The 23184-nt window shown below is 39.3% G+C and overlaps 2 protein-coding genes across 3 annotated transcripts; both read left to right on the top strand.

The window, feature by feature from the left end:
- The first annotated feature begins 804 nt into the window (after positions 1–804).
- Positions 805–8280, top strand: LOC115003812 (phospholipase ABHD3-like). Of its 2 annotated transcripts, none has more exons than XM_029425740.1 (9): positions 805–1330; positions 3556–3716; positions 3848–4030; positions 4145–4190; positions 4855–4967; positions 5094–5267; positions 5358–5406; positions 5497–5662; positions 6251–8280. In XM_029425740.1, exons 1-9 carry the CDS (start codon positions 1211–1213, stop codon positions 6454–6456), a joined length of 1218 nt encoding a protein of 405 aa, XP_029281600.1. In that variant the 5' UTR covers positions 805–1210; the 3' UTR covers positions 6457–8280. The 2 variants fall into 2 exon arrangements, with proteins under 2 accessions (XP_029281600.1, XP_029281601.1); XM_029425741.1 differs by having other exon boundaries at positions 807–1062.
- Positions 8281–9030: 750 nt separating this feature from the next.
- prkg3 (protein kinase cGMP-dependent 3) lies at positions 9031–22332 on the top strand. The gene is made up of 22 exons (XM_029425439.1): positions 9031–9371; positions 11098–11187; positions 11585–11647; positions 11787–11913; positions 12131–12297; positions 12460–12573; positions 12819–12924; positions 13422–13485; positions 13813–13890; positions 14003–14091; positions 14743–14808; positions 14998–15045; positions 15159–15200; positions 15332–15443; positions 17685–17821; positions 17915–18004; positions 18469–18610; positions 19447–19610; positions 19895–20011; positions 20309–20371; positions 20582–20657; positions 20965–22332. The coding sequence occupies exons 2-22, from the start codon at positions 11100–11102 to the stop codon at positions 21049–21051; spliced, it is 2040 nt and encodes a 679-aa protein (XP_029281299.1). The 5' UTR covers positions 9031–9371; positions 11098–11099; the 3' UTR covers positions 21052–22332.
- Positions 22333–23184: the final 852 nt, after the last annotated feature.

Below are 23184 nucleotides of genomic sequence, written 5' to 3'. Positions count from 1 at the left end.
ATTTGAAAAAACAAGACTCAAAGTGCTACAGTAAAAAAAAAAAATGTTTTACAGCATTTATAGGAAACACACTGGTTATTTTTTTTATTATTCAATATTCAAAGTCTGTTGCAAATTTAATTGTTAAGGCACAATCCGTTTTTTCTTGCTTCATGCAACACAAGCACCCATTACTAATACTTGGTTTACCAGCTTCTGATTTTTTCTCTCAAACACCTGCAAGATAAATTTATTTATTTATGAAATTTATGAACTGAAAAGCTAGTTTGCACTAGACTAGATTTTGAAACAGGGTCCCTACAAGACAGGGCTTCGAAAATAGGTGCAAGAGCCACATCAGGGCATTTGCCATATTATTTTAAAATAATGTTTCACTTATGAATATTGCAAAACATATAGAACCAAACAAATGTTCCACACAACCTTCAATCTTCAAAATTAATTTTCTTTATTTTAATACATTGTACAGCCAAAGATAGACAGGAAAGGGCGAGAGAAAGGAGACGACATGCAAAGCTAAGGAGGAGAAGAAGAAGAAGAAGAAGAAGAAGAAGAAGAAGAAGAAGAAGAAGAAGAAGAAGAAGAAGAAGAAGAAAAAGAAGAAGAAGAAGAAGCATGTTAGTTAACTTCATCGTTAGAGAACATTTAGTGGTATTTTTTTATTTATTAATTCATCTTTTTTAATTTGATGGTCATATTTTTATTTATTTCCCCTGCCAATATACTGCTCCACACTCCAGTCCAGTAGGTGGCAGTAATTCACAAAACCGTTGGTTACCAACAGCCAATAATAACCAAAAGAAGAACCACATCGCTTTCGTCTCGTGAAGGCGGACTTTAGCATGAGGCGGACTTTAACATTGGAGGTGTCACTTTAAACATACGATCTCCTGTTATGGTCTGAGAACCAGGAAGCGTCAGCTCCTGGAGAAAACACCGCTGAATAAAAGCCTGCAGGTGGATACCGGCTATTTCCCAACCATTAGCGTCAGAGGTGATGGGATGTCTCGGACTAACGGAGCGGCTGTAAAGCATCTTTACCGTTAGCTGGTGGTGATGAAGGCATGTTGTCGGGCATTACTGTAACTAACGTTACGCGTCTTTCTGTCAGTTGTATGTCCCGTTGTATCGGTTAAGGAGCCATTTACCGTTACTTACCGTCAGCTAGCAGCTTAGCTCTCTTCTGCAGCTAACTAGGTAGACAATAGCCATGTTTTTATCACATTCGGAGCTATGGAGAACATATTGGGAGTATGTTTCCAGACCTTACACGGTGCTCATCTGTTCCTTCACGGCCGCACTATGCTATATGTGGGGCCGCACGAGTCAGGTCAGTCACTGGGGTAAAGGTTAGCGGTATTGACTGCACTATATCCACATTTTCTTTTGTATTTAAAAAAAATATTTTTCTTGTTTTCTTGTATTGTTTGTATTTATTCATGTATTTCTTATTATACTCTATTTTCTTTTCTCTAGTTTTTGATCTTATTACATTTCTATTTATTTTATTAATGTTCTATTATTTGAACATTACATAATAAATGTTATTTGTATTTGATCTATTTACACTCTTTCTATTTTCTCAATATTCCTATTATTTCCTTCTCTTTTTAAAAGTTGTTGATGATCAGGCAGCTCAAAACTGAGCGTCTTTAAGGTGACATCATTTTGCACAAACTACCTTTTTATTTTACACACCAACAAAATCCTACTTTGAGAAAATAATAATGTTGTATAGTTTGTATGGTTTATATTAAATGTTGGCTTACTTTGTTCTACATAATTGAAGGCACTTTGCAATTCGTTTTTATTCATGCAACAAAGGATTATTTAACTAACACTTTATTATAACCTCTATTTGGCATTTATAACCAGCATATAAAAAACTCATATATGGTTTATAACACACTATAAAGTAGTCATAAGACGATTTAATTACATTTATGTATATTGCAGTTGTCGTTAAAGGTTCAATATGTAAGCCAGAATTTAAACTTGACACATTAAAACAATGAACTAACATTATCAACAGAATATGAAGAGGTACCGGTGTTGACATTATGTCAAAGACGTCTATGAATTGTGTTTCAGAGATATCTACTGAAATTAGCATGTTAACTGACTAGCTCCGCTCCGTCCAGTCTTGTAATACCACTTGATCCTCCTATAGGCGATAGTGAGTCACTGTAGTGCCAGTCTGCCCTCAGTATAGACGGAGAAGAAGTAGAGCTGCCTGACTAAGGCAGACTGAGGACTATTAAAGCCATGATCCTTGTACATTTTAATAGTTTGTGCTGGTTTAATCCAAAGTGGCAGACACGAGAAAAAGACTCTCTTTCACCTTTGCCTCGTCCTCACCGTTCGCAAGCCAACATAGAATCTTTTAAAATGTAACCATTTGTTACATGTAATGTAATCCCCCAGCGCCACAGTAAACACACACATATCTGAGCCCCACGTAAGGATTATAAGATAGTGGTGTTATTCTGAGCGGCTCTTTCAGCAATCTGGTCTAATGAACAGACTGACAGGCTTACACAGGAGTAAGAAATTCACAGTAAATATGTCAACACCCGATGAGAGAGATGTACAGCTGTAGAATACAATACACAATATAAAGAATACATTAGAATACTGTACATATATATATATATATATATATATATATATACTGGCGTATAAAGCGGTAATGAATGCTTGATAACATCATTTAACATAGTTTTAACATAAAATATATCTTTATCAGCATTGAACTCATCTTTTAACCTTTTAAAACCATTTGTTCAACTTTATTATACGGATCTCCTCATAGGAGCAGTTAGAATGTTGATAACTACATTAATAAAAACTTAAACATGTTAAAGTGAGGTTGAAATAAAGTCAGAATTATTTCCCTATTATTGTTTAATCTGATGATTACCTTTTCAATTCATCGATTTTTTTTTTTTTGGTTAATCTACAAAATATGAAAAGAAATTGAAAAATACCCATTGCAATTTCTTTAAGCCCAAAGTGATGCCTTCATATAACAGCTGCCACTAAATATAATATATATATATATATATATATATATATATATATATATATATATATATATAATATATTATATAATATATTATATATATATATATATATATATATATATATAATATATTATATATATATATTCAATTTACAATGATATAAAACTGAGAAAAACACCAAATCTTTACATCTGAGAAACTGGAACCTGCAAATGTTTTGCATTGTAACTCGATAAATGACTAAAACATTTATCTAAATGTCAATCTAGGATTATAAGATTGATAATACTCATGTGGTATGTTTTGTATATGTTATAGTCCCTATGTAATGGACTAATTAGCCATGACAAAACACATTTTGTGTTGTGTTTTTTTTAGGTTCTGTAGAACTACACACCTCCAAAAAAAACACACACACACACACACACACACACACACACATTCTTGTATTGCATGAATTCTTGTCTATCACAAGTCAAACATTTGAGGACTCCATTGTTTCACCCCTTCATTTTGTCTTTTTTCCTCTCAGACACCAGCCTTGATTTCTAGCAAGGCTTTCAGTGCTTTCCTCCACAAGTACTGTCCTGTTGTGACCGAGCCCTTCAATCCCACTCCATGGTGCTGGGGAGGCCGCATTCAAACCCTGGTCTGTGCCGTCCTTAAGTCCAAACTGCCCGTCACTTATCGCAAGTAGGATTGAACCTACTGCACGACTTCCCTTTTGTGCTGTGCTATTCATTTCACCCGACTGACACGGTCATATTTCTACAATATCTATATACAGTATTTCTATGTCTAGTAACCCTCCCTTCATCCCTCAGTGAGCTGATCCGTACAGTTGATGGTGGTCAGATCTCTCTGGACTGGGTGGACAATCGGGATAGTGCGACATACCCAGAATCCTCCATCCGCCCCACAGTACTGATCCTCCCAGGCCTGACGGGCAACAGCAAGCAGCACTATGTGCTCCATGCTATTAGCCAAGCCACCCGCCGCGGCTACAGGTCAGCTGTGCTCCTCACCCACATCCTGTCCTAAATATATAATAGAAGTTATTTATCCGTGTGCCAAAATCAGAAGTGAAATGTAAACACCCTAAAGACATTTTCCTTTCCTAGAGTTGTGGTCTTCAACAACAGAGGGCTCGGAGGGGAAGAGTTGTTGGTAAGTACAAGGATTACCTAATGAACTATCATCAGGCCACATGTAATACTGCTGCTACTTCAAAACAAGTTTATTTTATTGTCAACAAATCCCATTAAAAGACCAAAATAAATTGTCAACACTAAATTGAACAAGTATTGTCAAGTATACTGTACTGTACGCCTGTGCCATAGATCTCCATTGTTGTCCAGAAACTATGAACAATGAACCTCTCTCGTGTACTGGTTGACATGTTTCTTCATAAGGATGAACATGGGCACTACGGTTTTATTTTTTGTCAAACATGCACCGTTCTGCTGCTGTAAATACTCACTAGAGCCTTAAATGTGTATTAATCCACAGCTGAAAATAGTCCCCTAAAAAGGCAGAATTGACTCTTTTACTCTCTCTTAAAAAAACTACAATGCCCAGCTGTTCGATATGTTATATATTTGTGTCCCATTTTTAAAGATTTACATCTCCAGTGGGAAGAAATGAAACTTTCAAATACTACAGACAGTCAGGGTAGTTGGAAAGTATTGAGAGACTCAGGTAATGTTGCTTTTGGTCTTTTCACTGGATAGAATAACGCCAGCTGTTGTAGCAGTTCAAACACACAATCTGGCATTTGAACACAGCACGTGACGCTCCTCCTCTGTCCCTCTGCTCCTATTGCTCACATCAGACGCCTGTCACCTACTGTGCAGCCAATACCTCAGATCTTGAGCGTGTGGTGCGCCATGTCAAAGAACTTTACCCACATGCGCCTGTGCTTGGTGCTGGTGTGTCTTTGGGCGGGTGAGTTGGTGCACGGTGTAATGGTTTCCAACTTCTTATATCTTTTAATTCCTTTCTTCTTCCCTTAAGTGACTACCCCTTTCCCCCCCCCCCCCCTTCAAATTGCTGTTGTCTTCTCCTGCACAGCATGTTATTATTAAACTACCTGGCCCGTAAGCGTACAGAGTCGGGGATGGTGGCGGGTTTCACCATCTCCGCCCCCTGGAATGCACTGAAGTCCGCCGCCTCAATGGAAGAACCACTCAACTGGCTGCTCTTCAATAAATATCTCACCAGCGGCCTGTGTCGTGCTGTCACCAAGTAAGACATGTTGACGTTTCATACATTTCTAGAGTTTAGTTGAACAATTCGGGGTTAGTGAAAACAAAAGAAACCATCTGTTTCTCACAGGCACAGGAAGGTTCTGGAGAAAGTGGTGGACATTGACCACGTCTTGAAGGTACGGCCCGTTCTTAACATCGGTCAGTTTCTCGTCTCTCATTTACGGCCTTTCCTTTCATTCTTATATGTTTTCATCCCCCTCTTCTAGGCGAAGACTATCCGCGAGTTTGACGAACGCTTCACCTCTTTGCTGTTTGGTTATAAATCTTGCACGGACTATTACCACGATGCCAGCCCAGACTCCAAACTCCCCAATACGGCAGTGCCCATCTTGTGTCTCAACGCTGCTGATGACCCCTTCTCTCCCCAAAGCGGTGAGTAGACAACAGGAGAAGATGGATACTTTGTTAGTCTTACAGTTTTTGATGCAACTTGTTGTGATGAGCCAGGTGTGAGTGGATGCAACTGTGGCTTTGTGTAAGAGCCTCTTAAGCACACGTTTATATTTGAGAAAAATGTTTATGCTGGCATGACATATGACATGGGTGTTAAATATTATTTAAATGAATACCACCGTTTTTGTTTAGTTATTTATGACAAGCGTGTTCTAGTTATTTAACACAGTGTTATAGCATATACTATTGAATCTTCACAAAAGGTTTGTAATTTTTATGGAACACGAGTCAAAACTAAAATACCTTGCAGACTAAGTGGCCTAGGAACTTAAAATATTGATAAAATATTGAATTTGCTCGAGTGAAACAAGCCGTTGGGAGCCGGTATAGATGTGTAAAAATATGTTTATTCATTTGCACAAGTGTGAACATTTTGCAAGAGAGGTTAGAAGACAAAAATGGCTTATGAAGTTATCTCCCATATTAGTTATCAATAGAAAATCAAAAGTGTTTTAGCATGTCTAACGCACTAAATGTTTTTTTAATTTGTATTTCCTGCTCGCACAGCCTTCCCGTTGACCACAATCCAGAGCCTGCCTAATGTCGCCCTGCTGCTGACGGCTCACGGTGGACACATCGCCTTCCTGCAGGGTTTGTTTCCCCGTGGCGAGAGTTACATGGAGCGCTTGTTTGGTCAGTTCGCCCAGGCCGCCTTTGAACACCCTAAGGACCTCAAGAAAGCATGCGGCATGAAGGAGGAGCAGAGCAGCTGATCATCTCACACCACGTCACTCTGTTTGTACTCTGACCCTGACTGAATACCAGGATGACCACTAGCTGAGAAGAATATGAAGTCACTGGCATCAAAGTAGTAGAACAGCAATTCACAAAAATGCATTGCCCAGCTTCGCACGCCGTTCTCGTACCACATAAATGTTGCGTCTCCTCCCTGTTTGCACAGAGAATGACCAACTGTATTGTACTCATGGGACCTCACTGCAACTATGCTAATCTACCTCCTCATCTTCTCAGGTTCTCTTTCAATGAGCAATCACAGAAGGTTTAAAAAGAGTCCTGCGCTAACTTAATGCCTAATAATGTATCTACACGAAAAAAAGTTTAAAAAACAAAGAAAGTCAATAGACTGTAAATTTCTTCGACTCATTTCGTCTCCCATACGCCGTCCCAATTTCATGTGAAGCACTGTAGAGTGGGTGGAAAACAAAACGCACAATTAGTTAGGATTAGGATTTTAGGAACTATTTAAAAATGTTATTTAAATAGAAATGAATGTGAACATTTGAACAGCTATACATACACACTGTTACCCCCCCCCCCCCCCCCCCCCCCCTCAAACGCTACTTTTGCTTTTTTGAAGTGTGAAACATTCTTTAAAAGAGTTTACTTCGCCACACCTGCATGCATACTTCCCATACCATTTTGAAATGCATACCACACTCTGAGGTAATCCTCAGAACTAATGAGTCTCAACCTGGAAACAGTCACGCAGCAGGAATAAACATATCTGCCATGACAAAAAGACTTGTGGAATTGTAAGATATGCGTATCACCTGAGTTGTTCATTTGAAAACAAAAAACTGAAATGTGAAAGTGTTCAAATGTTGTATGCTTGTATATGCTTTTTGCAGTGTGCTTGGTTGCAATGTAAATGTTGCAGTATATCAGAGGTGAATGAGCTTTCACTGTGTAAAAAGTACTTGAGGTATGTGTACCAGCTGTCAATAACTTAATAGCGAGTGCTTTTGAATTTGTGAGTGTTGTGATCTGCCTTTTTTTTTTTTTTTTTTTTTTTTTTTAGGGAATGTCCGATCGGTAAAAAGAATGTCCATCCCATCTGTATCGTGGCCACTTTCAGTCCACATGACGATGCTGTGATGTGAGGCTTGTAGTTATAGGAGGTTGTTTTGAATTGAATCCCTAATTAGGTGTGTGTGTGTGTGTGTGTCCACCCCAATGATACAAGCACACCATTTTATGATGCTGATACCTAGGTATTATTAATTCATTATTTGTTTAGCAGAAGCTACAGTCGTGTGACTCAAGATATATATATATATATGGATAGCAGCAAATATTACTCATTGTTGGCTTATTGCATTTATTTGCTCGTGAGCTCTTTGCACCACTTTCACTTGCCTTTTAATTGCTGTGTATTTTTTAATGGATAAATGTGTTTTGTGTGTTTGAAATATCAGTTTTAAGATTGTACCCTTCACCTGAAAGAACTTCGGGCATTATGAACTATCTATTTTTTTTTTTTTTTATTGAATTACACTTGAATTAAAGAATGACAATTATACATCTTGAAGGATAGTCTCAAAGTGATTGTAAAATAAATTAATTTCTCATCAGTGGTCCATCGCGACACATAATCCTGCCTTGGTTTGTTTTAAGTTACACATATCACCATGTTGGTCCTAATGGAAAAATGTCACATGCACTGCCTATCACCGAGTTCCCTCCGGTTCCACAGCTGAAACCCGAGAACCTTTTATCTCTGATCGGTGGGGTCGTTAATGTCGTTGATTAACCAGACAGAGTATCAATAATTTACTGCGAACAATAAAGGCCCAACGCCCTCTGTTACAATGCTAACCCTTCAGCCTCATTTAGATTCATTTAATGACGCTGCGGCCTGGAAAACATCCAGTGGCATTTACTCTGTGGAAAAATGGGAACCTAATGGAGTAGGCACTTTCTAAATCCGGCAGATATAATCAGAGTCGTCCTGGCTGCCCTCAGCTTTGATCATTTCCCTCAACTCCAGCTGTCAGTTATGTGAATGGGACTCTCAGAGGAAAGTGATCATATGGTGAAAGATTGGGGATCTTTTTCATTCATTTTCAAAAATATCAAGAAGGTGAAAGAAAGTGTTTCAATGTACTTCCCCTTTCACGTCATCTTTTACACTTACTTTCCTTACTTACTTATGCCTCCACTCTGGACATCTTGTCTTCTACGTCAGACAGAAATAATATTTCTTTGCTAAATGTCACAGAAAAAACAAATTAGTGTTGCAGTTTTGCTTTAAAATCAAAAGCACATAACATGGGTAAATTGTACATTTTAAATGCATTTAAATCACAAAATTCTTCTTGCATTTTATCAGCTGACCATGTGTTCTTTACACCCTGACTTTAGCTTTGTCTCCAGTCCATCCTCCTCCTCCTCTTCCTCCTGCCCTATACCTCTACCTGCTGTGGTGGGAGGAGCCTCGGGTTATCGTTAATGATTCAACACCAGAGCTGCTGAGATTGACAGATTGGGAAAGAGAGAGAGAGATAAAGAGAGAGAGAGAGAGAAAGAGAGAAAGAGAGAGACGGAAAGAAGTAAAAATAGTGAAGAGCAGATATGGCAATGTAAGCTGAGACGAAGAAGAAGAAGAAGAAGAAGAAGAAGAAGAAGAAGAAGAAGAAGAAGAAGAAGAAGAAGAAGAAGAAGAAGAAGGAGAAGTAATGCTCGAGAGTTTGTCATGCTACATGTTTGTATCTGCTCAGGTGTGTCTGGGGGTTAGGCAGAAATTGAACAAACACAGTGACTACTTCTCTACAGCTGAGAGTGGATCTTGAACGCCGTTCAGGTTGATTATTTGGCTCCTATGATCCATGTGGCCTTTATAGGCTGGATAGACTTTCATCTATTCTCCTGATCCACACACAGCCTGCAGGTGAGTTGCATGTTTTCATCAAGTGGCTTAAGAAGTGCATATTTGAAATTTTACAGGCTTGTAAAACAGCGAAATGCACCTTTATTTCATGACTAAACTCATTGAGGTGCTACAGTTGTTGCCAACACAATTTCATTAAGTAAAAAGATGATGACCTGCCAGAAAGCCCAGTCTGTCTTAAACACACACACCGGCAGACTAGACACACGCTCTCTCTAGGTTTCCATGACAGAGCATGTTATGAGAATCCAGCTGTAGTTACACTTGGTACAGTATGCTGCTTGTATAAGTATAATAGTGATTACTCCAGCATCATGCTCCTCCTGAGCAGCTGGCAAGCACACAGAAATATCACTTGTTGTATTTGTTGCTAATTTCCCGTTCTCTCCCTAAATAATTTACTGGGTGAATCATTGCTTCTGTGAACGTTGTTGGCCCCCGAAGATTATTGTTACAAACTTCCAAAGATATTCCAGTATTTTTTGGCCATTGCTTCACCTAAATAAAAGGATAAAACAGCCAATGCACAACCAACAGCATGCAGCTATTTATGGGATCACTGTTTCTAGTGGCCCCGGGCTGAAAGAGTGAAACTAAGTGTGAGTGGCTTTTTACTTCATTAAATGTTGACCAGCAGGCACTAAAGGATATAATCCCAGTTATCTTTCTTTATAGCTGCAAGTTCCTAGAAATCTTACAAATGCTGTTTGTCCACAGCTCCGTGTGTGTGTGTGTGTGTGTGTGTGTGTGCGCGCGCGCGTGCGTGTGTGTGTGTGTGCGCGCGCGCGTGTGTGTGTGTCTGGACTTGCATCAAAGAAAAACAATCACATATTTAATAGTGGAATAGGAGCCTATTTTCCCCGTCACAGTTTGTTGAGCTATTGCTCAGTGATTTTACGATTTGCTTTAACATCATGTCTAATCTCAGAGCTGTCCAATGTTCAGGGTGAGGCAGCTGTAACGGGGGAGGGGGGGGGGGGGGGGGTCACGTGGTCAGCACGTCCACCTCGGGCTTTACTGAAAAGGAAGTGTGTGTTTAGGATATTAATCCGGTAACCTTGTGATTGTAATGTTTGTCATGTCAATAGAGACTTAAACATCTTTCCATTGACAACTAAATGAAAACAGTGGAGCCTCGTTATCAGTTATTTTGTATACAGATCCCCTGCATGACACAAACATGGTGATATCTGGTGTGTGGTTAACTTATCACCCGCAGCAGATCTGTGTCAATTCATTGATTCACACTTAATTAAACAGCAGAGGTTGTTAAGCAGAGAGAATAAAGAAATATGAGCATACAGCCTATATAATAAGTGAGCTAATAAGGACCTTTTTTTGCATTATTTTTGACAGGCTCTGTGCCGCTATCAGGTACAGTAACAGATCTTTAGCACAAGCTGGCAGGGTGTGACAGCGTTCTGAAAGCACCCTGTTGACTGTCCATCATTAGTCTGCATTATTCAGCGGGGCTCTCGCTGTGTGCAGAAGGTGGAGTGGAGTTCAGTGACGTGTGAAAAAGGCATCAGTATAGTTACATACAGTTGAAATATGATATCTGGGGCTTTGTGTGTGTGAGTCTCCGCACATATGAGCATGTCTGGTACTGTATTTTACGTCTGTGCTCAGATGCTTAACTAATACTCACCTGCTTGATTGTGCTGCAGTTTATCTTCACGATTCCTCCCATAAATCTTTATTTCTTTGTGTTTTTCCCACCTCGTAGTCATGGAGAAGCAACTGGAGGAGCTAAAGCAGCAGCTAGAAAAACAATGTATGATCAACCAGGAGCTGCAGAGGCAAAACAAAGACCTGGGTGAGTAAAATCATAACTATATCACATTAAAGAGTAACTTCACATTAAACCACACCCAACATCACAGCTGGGTGTGGTCCACACTCAGCTGTGATATAGTAAGTACTATAGTGAGAGAGATGAAGGTATGTTCACCTTGTTACTCTTTAATGCATGTTTCTAAGGAACTGAAATGTGATAACAATACATATATTTTAGTGCTGTTTATTGGCACCAAAGAGCACTGACAATGTATTTTACAGCCATAAATGTCCTGTTCGGTACATATCTTGGTCACAGATTATAGACATCGTCATGAAATATGTTTATGTTAAGAAAATGAATGCACATGCACTATAGCAGCAAGTTCCTTGTGATGTTATGTACATTGAACGCGTTTCTGCTATTACCCTCATAGAACAACGACTGCAGGAGAAAGAAACACTTTTGCAGGAGCTGGACAGTCAATATAGTGATCTGGGTAAGAGGCCAACATGGGCAGAGATACATACACTCACACACAAACACACACAGTCGAGGTGACCTTTGATTCAACATTCAGCTGCAGCCATTTACAGTAGTTAAACCTCCCTTCGCGTTCCTCTGTTTTCCTGTCTCAGACTTTCCCTCTCAGAGCGGTAATGACATTAAACCGGAGGTCAGGAAGAGCCGTGCGGCAGTCATTGCCTCCGAACCAATCCCAGAGACCCTGGAGATTACACGCAAGAGGGTCAAGAAAACTGTCAGGTTGGTAATTTGTACAGATGACGACAGAAAATCCCGTTTAAGTAAGACTACACAGGATTTCTTAGTTTATCATTAGTTGCAAATCCGATCTAATCGTCTCTAGCGCACACGTTAAACACCAACAAGTATTGTAGGATGGGTTTGCATGTTGCGTGGGAGCTGCCCGAGATGTAAATGACCTTAGCTCAAGATGACTTCTCTCACCTCCCATCATCAGCGAGACAAATCTGATCGTCAAAGCCATCCAGAAGAATGACTTCCTGAGCCGCCTCGACGATGAGCAAACAGCCATGATGGTGGATCTCTTGGCAGTATCTAGCTTCAAACCGGGGGAAGACATCATTAAAGAGGGCTCTGAAGGAGACAGCATGTACATAGTAGCAGGTGGGGACAAGTTCTAATGTTTTTAATTTATCTTCTTAGGCTCTGTGTTGATTTGAAAACCCCTTATTTAAAAAAACAATCAATATAATATTATATGTTGAAAGTTAAACATATTTCTCTATAATGGTGTTTTTCTGTTTTTCTTTTCCCTCCACATGTTAGCTGGCGAGCTCCTTGTAACCCAGGCAGGCCGTAACCTCCGCAGCCTCACCACTGGTGATGTGTTCGGGGAGCTGGCCATCTTGTACAACTGCAAACGCACAGCAACAGTCAAAGGTCAGTCCTTGTAAATAAGACTCTTGAGAGTACATACAGATATAACGATGGGATTGTTTATCTTCATACTGTAGGTGTAAATAGCAATTATGTCTTGTTGTGTTACCATGGGGTTATTTGTGTGTCTGTGTGGTTTCAGATTTCTTTCATTTGAGTCCACAACGGCCCCTTGTACTCTTTTTTTTTTAATGATAGGAAAGCCGGACTTTGCAGTTTTAATTTTTCATCATTTTTACTTGTTGCAGCAAAGACATTAGTGCGTCTGTGGTGCATGGAGCGACAAACCTACAGGACGATCATAACCAACAAGTCCAAGAAGAAACGAGAGCAGCTCATGGGCTTCCTGAAGACGTGAGTTTGTTAACTCTGCAGCAAATGCAACATTTAAAGGACCAGCGTGTTGTATTTAGCGGGATCTATTAGAAGAAATTGAATATATAGTTCATAACTGTGTTTTCATTAGTGTATTATCATTAAGGCGTTTTTGTTAGCTTAGCATGAGCCCTTCATAGGGAGTGGGTCCCTTTCCAAGAGTCCGCCATGTTTCTACAGTAGCCCAGAATGGACAAACCAAACAAGCTCTAGAGAGGGCCTTTCACTTTTTATGTTACCTGAAGGCCACCATAGGTTCTCTACACTCTTGGAAAGGGTGGGATGAGCGGAGGGGTATTCAGTAGGTTGCAATCTGCAACCTCACCACTAGATGCCACTAAATCCTACACACTGCACCTTTAACATCCTGTTCGATTTGATGGTTTCCTCTTGTCACACACAGTTGATTTCATGGCTTAATGGATTATACAACAGCTATTTCTAACTCTGCTGCTATGTTTTCTATATGCTCACAGGTCACATACTCTGAAGGACCTGAATAATGTCCAGTTGTCTAAAATCCTTGATTCTATGGAAGAGGTGTGTACTTTGACTGTTACTCATGTGAAAACACAGTAGAAATCCAGTTTTGATGAGTTAATAAAAGACATTTGAAAACATCTGTTTTTGATGATAAACTCAGAAATAGATGGTTATTAAGTTCAACACAAGGATATTTCTTTAGTTCCTGAAATTCAGACATCATTTAAAACTCAGGAGCCTGGAAAGATTGCATTTTCAAGGCTCTTGGTGTAATATTTGTGGTTTTGTTGTCCTGTAAATCACATACATTATTTTCAACACATTTGATACAGTTTATGGAAATAACTGTTATCATTCTAATCATGTTTGTCTCGTCTTCTTCAGGTGAGGTACCAGGACAAAGATGTTATAGTTCGAGAAGGAGCAGAAGCAAACACATTCTACATCATCCTCAAAGGAGAGGTACTACGGTGTCATATTGTGTGCACGTAAACGCATCTTTAAATGTTCTTATTATTATCTTATTCTGTATCCATATGCACTTATTATCTCTGCTCGTGCGTTTCCCCCTCAGGTCCTGGTGACTAAGAACGTGAATGGGCAACAGAAGCAGATTCGCAGGATGGGAAAAGGGGAGCATTTCGGAGAACAGGCCCTCATACGGTAACCATGGCAACACAACATGTGCCTCAGGGCATTTCTTGAAGCCTTATGCAACACCCGCCGCTCGGTGTGTGCACCTTCGTTTGGCTGCCATCATCTCTGACATTATGGCTTTTTACAACCTGACCATTATCCTGTAAATGTGAAAATTGTTGTGTTTAGAAGAACCCTGAAAGTTTCTAATTACTCAGTTATGTTGATATTAAAATCATGCAAGTTGGAGTAGAAAATCCAAAACATTTAGCAAATGATAATGTTAAGATATTGTATGTAATCTACAGTGTAATAACCTATTGGTTTGATTACATACAAGGGTGAAATTGTAGTAAGACAGCACCTTAGTTGTTTTATTGGGAGGTTGTTCAGATGCAGATTTGTGTTTATTTGTGCATAAAGATCAATGAATTGATAAATATGTAACACTTCCTCACTCTCTTTGAAGTTACTGTCCACATATATTAATGATGTTAGTCCTGTTGCAGCAAAACAAAACCTTAAACCTGTAAGATGTCATTGATTTCAGGGGCAAACACAAAGTTTCATCACATTTCTGACACATAACATTCACACAGAGGTGTTGACAAATGTATATGTACCGTAATGAAATACAGTTCTTCTGAGTTCACATGTGAAATGTTTTTCCTCTTGCAGGGAAGTGTTGAGAACTGCCACTTGCAGTGCTGATGGCCCTGTGACCTGCTTCTCCATTGACAAGGAGTGAGTCTGACTTGACATTTAATTGATGCTCCTGTTCGGTCAGGCTGTTGCTCCTCGAGAGAAAGATCTTTGAAAGAGTTCCTCGAGTGTATTTGTTCTCCGTCACTGTTGCCTTGTTTGCTCCGTGTTTACTTTCTATAGTGTACTTTTCTGGTTGATGCAGTTTGTCTAACAATGTTGCTCCTTCAGGGTATTCGAAGAGACAATTCCCATAGAACACCTGGAGCTGTTTGACGAGTACGTACGGCAGAACAATTTTCATTTGAACCTTTTCCCACCATCTTGCTGAGAGTGGTGTGATGTGTAAAGGACTAACAGACTGTCCTGATTCATTTGGTTTTTACTCTCAGCTCCAAAGTGCTGCAGGAGGTACAACCGCCACAAAAGTCGAGGTGAGTAGTTGTAGAAGATGATAAGATTTGATGGATGAAGTCAGGCTGAAAGATATCCCACTATCATGAATCCAACAAATTAGTTCCTTGAGATGAAATAGCATAAGTTAAAAGTTATCTGTCTGTGTCAGTACCAGCTCCACGTTGAGATTTAAGGACTTGGTCTCTGTGCAGTACCAGGAGGGACGCTATCAAGGAGACCCTGTCACGCTTGGAGTCGGAGGGTTTGGCCGTGTTGCGCTGGTGAGTGTATTTGTCTTTCATAAACACTGTTTCAACATTTGCTGTATTGTAAAATGTGTTAGTTCTCTTATTCAAAACCATAAAAGAGAAAATGCGGAAGTCAGGTGATGTACTGAGAAACTCCTCAACCGGTGGAGGTTGGGGGCGATTAACCCAGACCCAGATCTTTTCCTAAATTCAAACCGAGTAGTTTTGTTCATTTCATTTAGTTTTGCAACATGTTGCAATGTGTTGTTTTTGAAGTTTCACTTTTATAACGTAATCGGTGCAGTATGGCCCATCTGATGTTTTAGAATAATAGAGGTAATCACTGATAACTACTATTTGCTTGGAACCAGCTGCAAAATGAGCTGAAACTCAGAGAGCTGGTCTCTCTGAACAGACTTAAAGCGACTCTTAATGACATTGAAGCAGAACGCTGTGTCTGTAAATGCTTTGGTTAATGTTATGATTGTGATTGTGTTGTGATGGTGACTGTTTTTGATTTGTCTGTAACTGTGCTGCTGCCTATCTCGTCCAGGACTCTCTTGAAAAAGAGATTTTTAATCTCAATATCTTATATCTGGTAAAATAAAGGTAAAAATAAAAAATAAGCTGATTGAGTGGCAGTCTAAAAAATTTATTTTATTGAAAAGCAAGGCCCTTCCTTGTGTTATTTATATTGTCCTAAGACTCTCGCCTTAACAAGTTCAATACCCTCCCCCTAATACCTCAATATGGCAAATATAAATGAGTTTCAGGAAGAATGACATTTAAAAAACTAATCAAGGATGAGAAAAAGACACCTCAAAAGATTTAGACAGAAAAAACTTTCCATATTCCGAGCCCCTCTCCTCTCTAATAACTTTCATTCAGTCCCTAAAGATCCTGTCACACATAACCGTATGGCAGAAACGTATGCCGGCGTATATGAAACTTTGTCAGAGTCCAAATACGTCCAACTTTTCATCGGATCGGAAAAGTGAACATATACAGATACGCATGTCTAACCTATTGATATCGCATCACTTACTTATACAAAATGTATCAGACGAATGTCCAACAAATGCATAACGTATACAACAATATGGTGTATACAAAATATTGGCAACACGCTGGTGTACGTTGATATAAGGTAAGGTATAAGTAGTATTCGTTAAGAGCTCACTGTGTTACGCTGGGGTGCGTTGTTGAACGCTGATGTTTTGAGCATGTTCAAAATTACCGGACGTACCCGACGTGTGCTTCATAAGATATGCAGACGTTACGTTACGTTAGACATACGTGAATACGGAATACGTATGTGAATATTTACCTTCGGAAATATAGTACGTGAATACTTACCTACGTAAATACAGTACGTGAATATAGTACGTAAATACCTACGTGACTACATTAGAGGAACGTTAGATATAGGCTACGTCCACTGACGGTGAATCCTACAGCCAGTTTATTGATAACGAGTGGATAACCTATTCCTACCCTATGTTAAGATGATGCCTGACGATGGAGTAACTTATTAAACGTGTTTCTACAGTACAGCTAGCGTTCAGCATGTTAGCCATTCTCCAGCATCAGCATGACGTGAACCAGATGGCACTTTTCCAGCTCCGTTGTCCAGACGCTCTGATACGTTTTGTATAAGTAAGTGATACGCTATCAATATGTTTCACATACGTATAATAATTCGTTATATATTCGTTATGTATACGTCAGCTACAACACCGCTGTGGAAAAGTTGGACGTATTTGACCTCTGACAAATTTTGAGCTACTTTTCATATACACCGGTATACGTTTCTGCCATACGGAGCTGTGTGACAGGGTCTTATGTCTGGCGTGTTCGGCGTATCGTCTGCGTCCTTCAAACGATCACAACTTACCCTTAATTTATATCAACGTATTGCCGATATTTCGTATACGCCAGCATACGTTTCTGCCATAGGGATATGTGTGACAGGGCCTTAACAAAGCCAGAGTATGCAGGCAGTTGCATTAGGAAACTACCAATACTAGCCTATAGTATGCATAGAAAACTATCAACCTTTAAATATATTAAGTTAAATTTCTTTCTCTGTACCTATCAGGTAAACTGCGCTTCTACAAACTGTGGTTGTTGGGGTTTAACTTGGGTTAAGATGATTTTTGCCATCTAAACACTAGTTTATCACAAACATTGTGTACTATTGTAAATTGTAAGTATAGAAACTATATATCACTAATAGTTCAGTGATGATCTTTGCTTTGTTGTTGTCATTCTAAGATGACCACAGTGAATCATGGGAAATATTACGCCATGAAGCGAGTCAGCAAGAAGCACATTGTTGCCAAGAGACAGGAGGAGCACATGCTGTTTGAGAAAAAGATCCTTAAAGCCACCCAGTGTGACTTCATCGTCAGGTATCTGAGATCACAGACACGTTCAGTTTAATGCACAGAGAAGAGAAGGTGTTAGTTGGTTTTTAATCCTGCTTTTCCATTCTCTCTCTGCAGGCTTCATGCAGCTTTTAAAGACGCACGATACATCTACATGGTCATGGAGTTCTGTGTTGGGGGAGAGATCTGGACCAAACTCAAAGAAGTGTGAGAAAACACACAACTCATTTCTTCATTTAGATGTTTGTCTGTTCAAGCTGAATATTGGGGTGCATGTTACACAAGGTGGAACCAATCAGTTCACCTCAGTGTTAACCAATAGGACGTTTTATTCGAGCATCGCTGCAAAATCTGTGATGGTTTTAGTCGTAGGGAACGAAATTTGTTGCTATTTTTACATCTTGAGATCAACACTGAAGTTGCACCTACAGTAGCTGCCAGTATCTCACACAGACAAATACAGCTGACGCTGTTACCCACAGCAATCAATAGTGCCCACAATGAAATGAAACTTCAGTCCTTCAGAGCTGTTGGTGTCCAGACAAAATGAAAATATCTGTGATAGAAAGTCATGGAAGGTAATAAATGAGTTTCAAAGCAAATTAAAGCGAGCACAGGAGAAAGTTGTTGGAGATCTGTTTGAACCTTTGTCATGTCTCTGGGATTTCCAGAGGGCGTTTTGACGAGCCCATCGCTGTGTTCTGCACTGCCTGTGTGGTGGAGGCCTACGCCTACCTCCATAAGAAGAATATCATGTACAGAGACCTGAAGCCCGAGAACCTGATGCTGGACGTAAAGGGCTACGTCAAACTGGTCAGTACTTATCTGTGAATGTGTGTCCATATCTGTGCTCTTTAAGCTCACTAGTTGTTTTTTTGTGTTGTTATTTAGAGAATAACGATATTACGCACATCTTTTTACTTTATTATTAGTTTTTTTTATTTTGTTAACTTTAGGATATTAGATGTCTTGTATTATCCTTTCTAACATCTCTTTGTTATTATATCAGTTCAATCAGGGCAGACTTGTTTCTTAGTGAACGGAAATGTATTGATGCGTGCACAAGATGATGAGAAATGTGAAAAGTCTTCGGCGATTAGACTCCATCGTGATATCATATATTTTAGCGGGAGGTGAAGCCGTGAGTAACATAAGAAACCCCCCTGGTAGAGACACCGGTGGTTATGTTGATGAGATGAAGAGAATGCAGAAGATCTGGATTTGATGAAGAGTGGACTTCTGACGAGCTCAACCTGGGCGCTGGATATGATCACTGGAGGGGAACGGGGTGGTGAAGGGCCTCAACGATATCGCCTGAAATGGCAGCTGACGGCAGCAGATAGGAGAACAGATTTAAAGTTTGACAACAGCCAATCTAGTTGATTAACCTAAAGAGTGGACGCCCACAGTCAGCTGATTAGAAGCAGCTGGAGGAGTGAGAGAGATAATAGAGAACAAATAAAGCACAGAGGTAGTCTTCCTTATTGAACGTACGCTGAGCTTCATTAGATCAACACTTGCATTATTAAAGTTAAATCACATTGAAATTGTGCCAATACTAACTTGATTACTTAATGCTGCACCCAGCGGCTGGTATGTAAATGACAATGTGTCTTTGCATGTGTGTGTGTGTGTGTGTGTCTCTACAGGTGGACTTTGGTTTTGCCAAGGAGTTGGTGCGTGGTGAGAAAACCTACTCATTTGTAGGAACTCCTGAGTACATGGCCCCAGAGATCATCAAGAACCAGGGACATGACTTTGCAGTTGACTTTTGGTCCCTTGGCATCCTGATCTATGAGCTATTGGTGGGAAGGTAATACTAATTCACCTGCCCTTATTTGGAAGCAATCATTTCTGCTGTCCTGTATGGTTCATATCAAGCAAGCTTTTATTAATAAATGACATTTTTAAGCAAAGGAATGGTTTTATGTCGCAGCACATCTATTAACCAGTAGATGGCAGCAGGGAAATAAGACTGGCATCAGCACAATCCAGTATCTGCAGGTTCATGTTACCCAACAACAACTGTTTTTCTGTTTTTTTTACATCAGTCTGTGGAAAGATTAAAATCACTCTTCTCTCTTTTCAACTCGTCAGCCCTCCCTTTTCAAGTTCAGAGCCTCAGAAGATTTACGCTAAGATTTTGGACGGGGTGATCAAGTATCCACCTTACCTGAGTGAGGCATCCAAGTCCATTATTAGCAAAATGTGCAGGTGAGAAGAATATATCGATTGCATGATTTCAATTTCACATCCTGATAATGCTCCTGTATCATATTCAAAATAAACTCAATGTGTTGCCTCTTATGAAATGTCATATGTATGTGAATATTATTATGAAGGTTTGAGCATTGAACAAGTACACCCTGTGAAGAACATGAATTATGTAACATATCTATGAAGTAATACATTTTGATCATAATATGCACTTGCAATATGAAACATTTAAAAATGGAATCTTTGGGTGTAAATCTCGTCTGTCTGAATGATGTTTCGTGTTTTTGTTTGCAGACCTCGGCCGGGTCAGAGGTTAGGAAACACCAAGAATGGAATCAAAGATGTCCGGCATCACAGGTAACCATGGCAACATATCCTTGGGTGAAAATTCACAAATGGATTGAACGGCTTTTTGCGTGTTTGCATTGTAATGCCATAAGCCTAATATCTTTTTTGGATCAGATAGCAGTTTGCAAGTGCTGTAAAATTCATGGTGCTTTCAGCGGTCACAATCCATTCTTTGTGTCAGTGTGTTTGACCTGCAATCGCTCTCATCTCTCCCTTCAGGTGGTTCAGCAGTATGAACTGGCACAAGCTGCGTGTGGGTCAGCTCGACGCACCCACAGTCCGGCTCATACGCAAGGCAAGTCAAACCACTTGCTGAGTTCTTTTATTTTTGTACTATTATGTGAACAGCGACTACTACATTTGGTTTGGTTTAAAGAAAGAAGAACCAAAGAACATAGCTTCTCTTCTGAGAGGATTTTGTGCGGTCATTTTTAAATGTGGTTTCAAATCTTCATAACATTAAACATCCATTACTAAATGTGCAACAATCAAAGTTACATTTGGAAAAACAACAGTATTGCTCCCTCAGGAGCAACACTGACAGGACCGTGTATTAAATGTATCCACAATTTTTAATTAGCTATTCATTTTTCCTCTTTCAGGGCCCCTGCTATATCAACTTTGATCGTTTCCCTCTTGATCAGACTAAGGCAGAAGAGGAGTTCTCTGGTTGGGATCGTGACTTCTGATATTAAAGGATCAAAGGCCTACATCACCCAAATATGGTTGTAGGAGGATCGTCATATTGAAAAAAAAACACAACCCATTTCATACTAATTGGATTTTTCAATTAGAGTGGAACTGCAGGGTATAACTTTTTCCAAAGTATGTATCAAAGCTTCTCTGTTGCCATAGTGAAACAACCATCTATGTGGCGAAGTGCCAAAATATGAGGAGGTGTTGAGACAAGATGTTAGGACATTCTGTTTTTAGATTCAGTACAGGGAAATGTGTTTCCTGATGAAGATGTGTTAACTACATCATCCATATAACACACTTCACTGATTAGAATAAAACACCTGTCCATGTAGTTGCTAGCTGAGAAAAAAGGCTTGAGTCATGTCGTACAATTTGTACAAAAGGCCAGCTCTTACCAAGCCTGACAATACAATCGATACTGATGTCATATCTGTACTGTACTCCAATGTTTATTCTTATCTTGGATGTATGTTAGTTTAAGAGATAAAACATGCTTAACTGCTTAAAGCAAAGCTGTTAAATTCTTTAATATTGTTAAAGTTGGGTTTTAAAAACAACTTTCTTGAGGAGTTTTCCTTTGTTTTTGGATGATCTGCCGCCTTTTTGTGTGCAGATTATTTCCACGCACCTTGATTGTATCTTGAAAAGATCATAGAACATCCTAATGAAAATTTCTACATGACTCGAGTTTAGTAAATAAAAGTGCTCTTATATGCTTGAGCTGTGTTTGTTTTCTATACTTACCCACCATTGTATTACAATGAAATCCCAAGTGTGAAACGGTGCACTTTTTGTTTTTGCTGTTGTGGACAAATCCCACACATATGGCATACAGTAAGCAATGTCTGAGTGAACATAAGGGGAAATATTGTGCTTATAAAGATGTTATTAGAGAGAGACAGAGTGCTACATTTACAGGTTTAATCTCATTGTTTGCAGCTGATTGTTTGGCTCCGGAGAGGTTCAGCGGTCTGTCATGGCAGCAGGTTTTAAGGCAAGAGTCCTTTTTTTGCTTCCTGTCAATGCCGATGAATTTTCTATTGAGACTATTTTTCCACATCAGAAAAAAACCTCACATGAAAGCAATGATATCTCCCTAAGGTGAAAGATACACTACCAGATATTTTCCTCCTGCAGAAAAATAGAAAAACACCTTGAAGTCTAGAATTGAATGCATTGGCAGCAGTGGCTCAGAAGATGTACAGTATAGTAGATCTGTTCACAGTAGTAACATGTGGGTTCAAAATGGTTTTATACGTCCTATATACCTGCAGTGCATGCAACAGAGGAAATAGGATTAAAGAATGAAGCTTGTGTTATTCAATAGATTTCTTGTTGTTACCAAAACCAATTAAAACACCAAATAAACAACAATGTGGAAATGTTTTTCTCAATACTTTCTGAATTCCCAGTAGGTGTTTTGGTATTTGCAGCACCAGGATGCTGAATGTGGAATTGGCTCATGGTAAATTACAGTGCTCAGGTTCATTGTATTGAATGCAGTGGTGTGAGTCATTGATGTGTTAGTGTTGTTGTACAACAATGGAGCTCTATGGCACAAAAGAATAAGGGCACAGTCATATATGTGCAAAATTAACATTTGCCTCCCGTTCACTTCTTGTCTATACGAGCGAAGGAGTGAAAAAAACATTTGCTTCTGGTGGCGAAGCAAAATGGCATCTTCGCATTTGCAACGTTTCAGCAAATTACCAAAAAATATTAATAATTTATTTGGATAAACCGACCATATATTGAGACTCTAAATCAGGGGTATTCAATTAAAATTCTAAGAGGTCCAGTTAGAGAACATTTCAAGCAAAGGTCCGGAGCATCGTAATGTCTAACTTGAGTTATGAATTAATGTGATATATATTGTAGTAGCCTCGTAGCTGTATCAACGTCTGCACGTCATCAACAACAAGAAAGTACAATTCAAAAACATTTAGACAATATTTATTGTCACTTAACATTGAACTATACAGATATATATAATACTGTAGATATGTATAGTGTTCTTCTCGGGCTGCATTTAAAAATAAAATATAGTGCTTCATTTTAGAAAAATTAAATAAAGTGTAGCAGCAGCTTGAGTTTCCCTTTTTCTTTAACTGTTTCACATCTTG

This window comes from Cottoperca gobio, chromosome 24 (assembly GCF_900634415.1).
Source record: "Cottoperca gobio chromosome 24, fCotGob3.1, whole genome shotgun sequence".
Lineage (NCBI taxonomy): Eukaryota > Metazoa > Chordata > Actinopteri > Perciformes > Bovichtidae > Cottoperca > Cottoperca gobio.
This window is presented reverse-complemented; position numbering and strand designations above follow the sequence as displayed.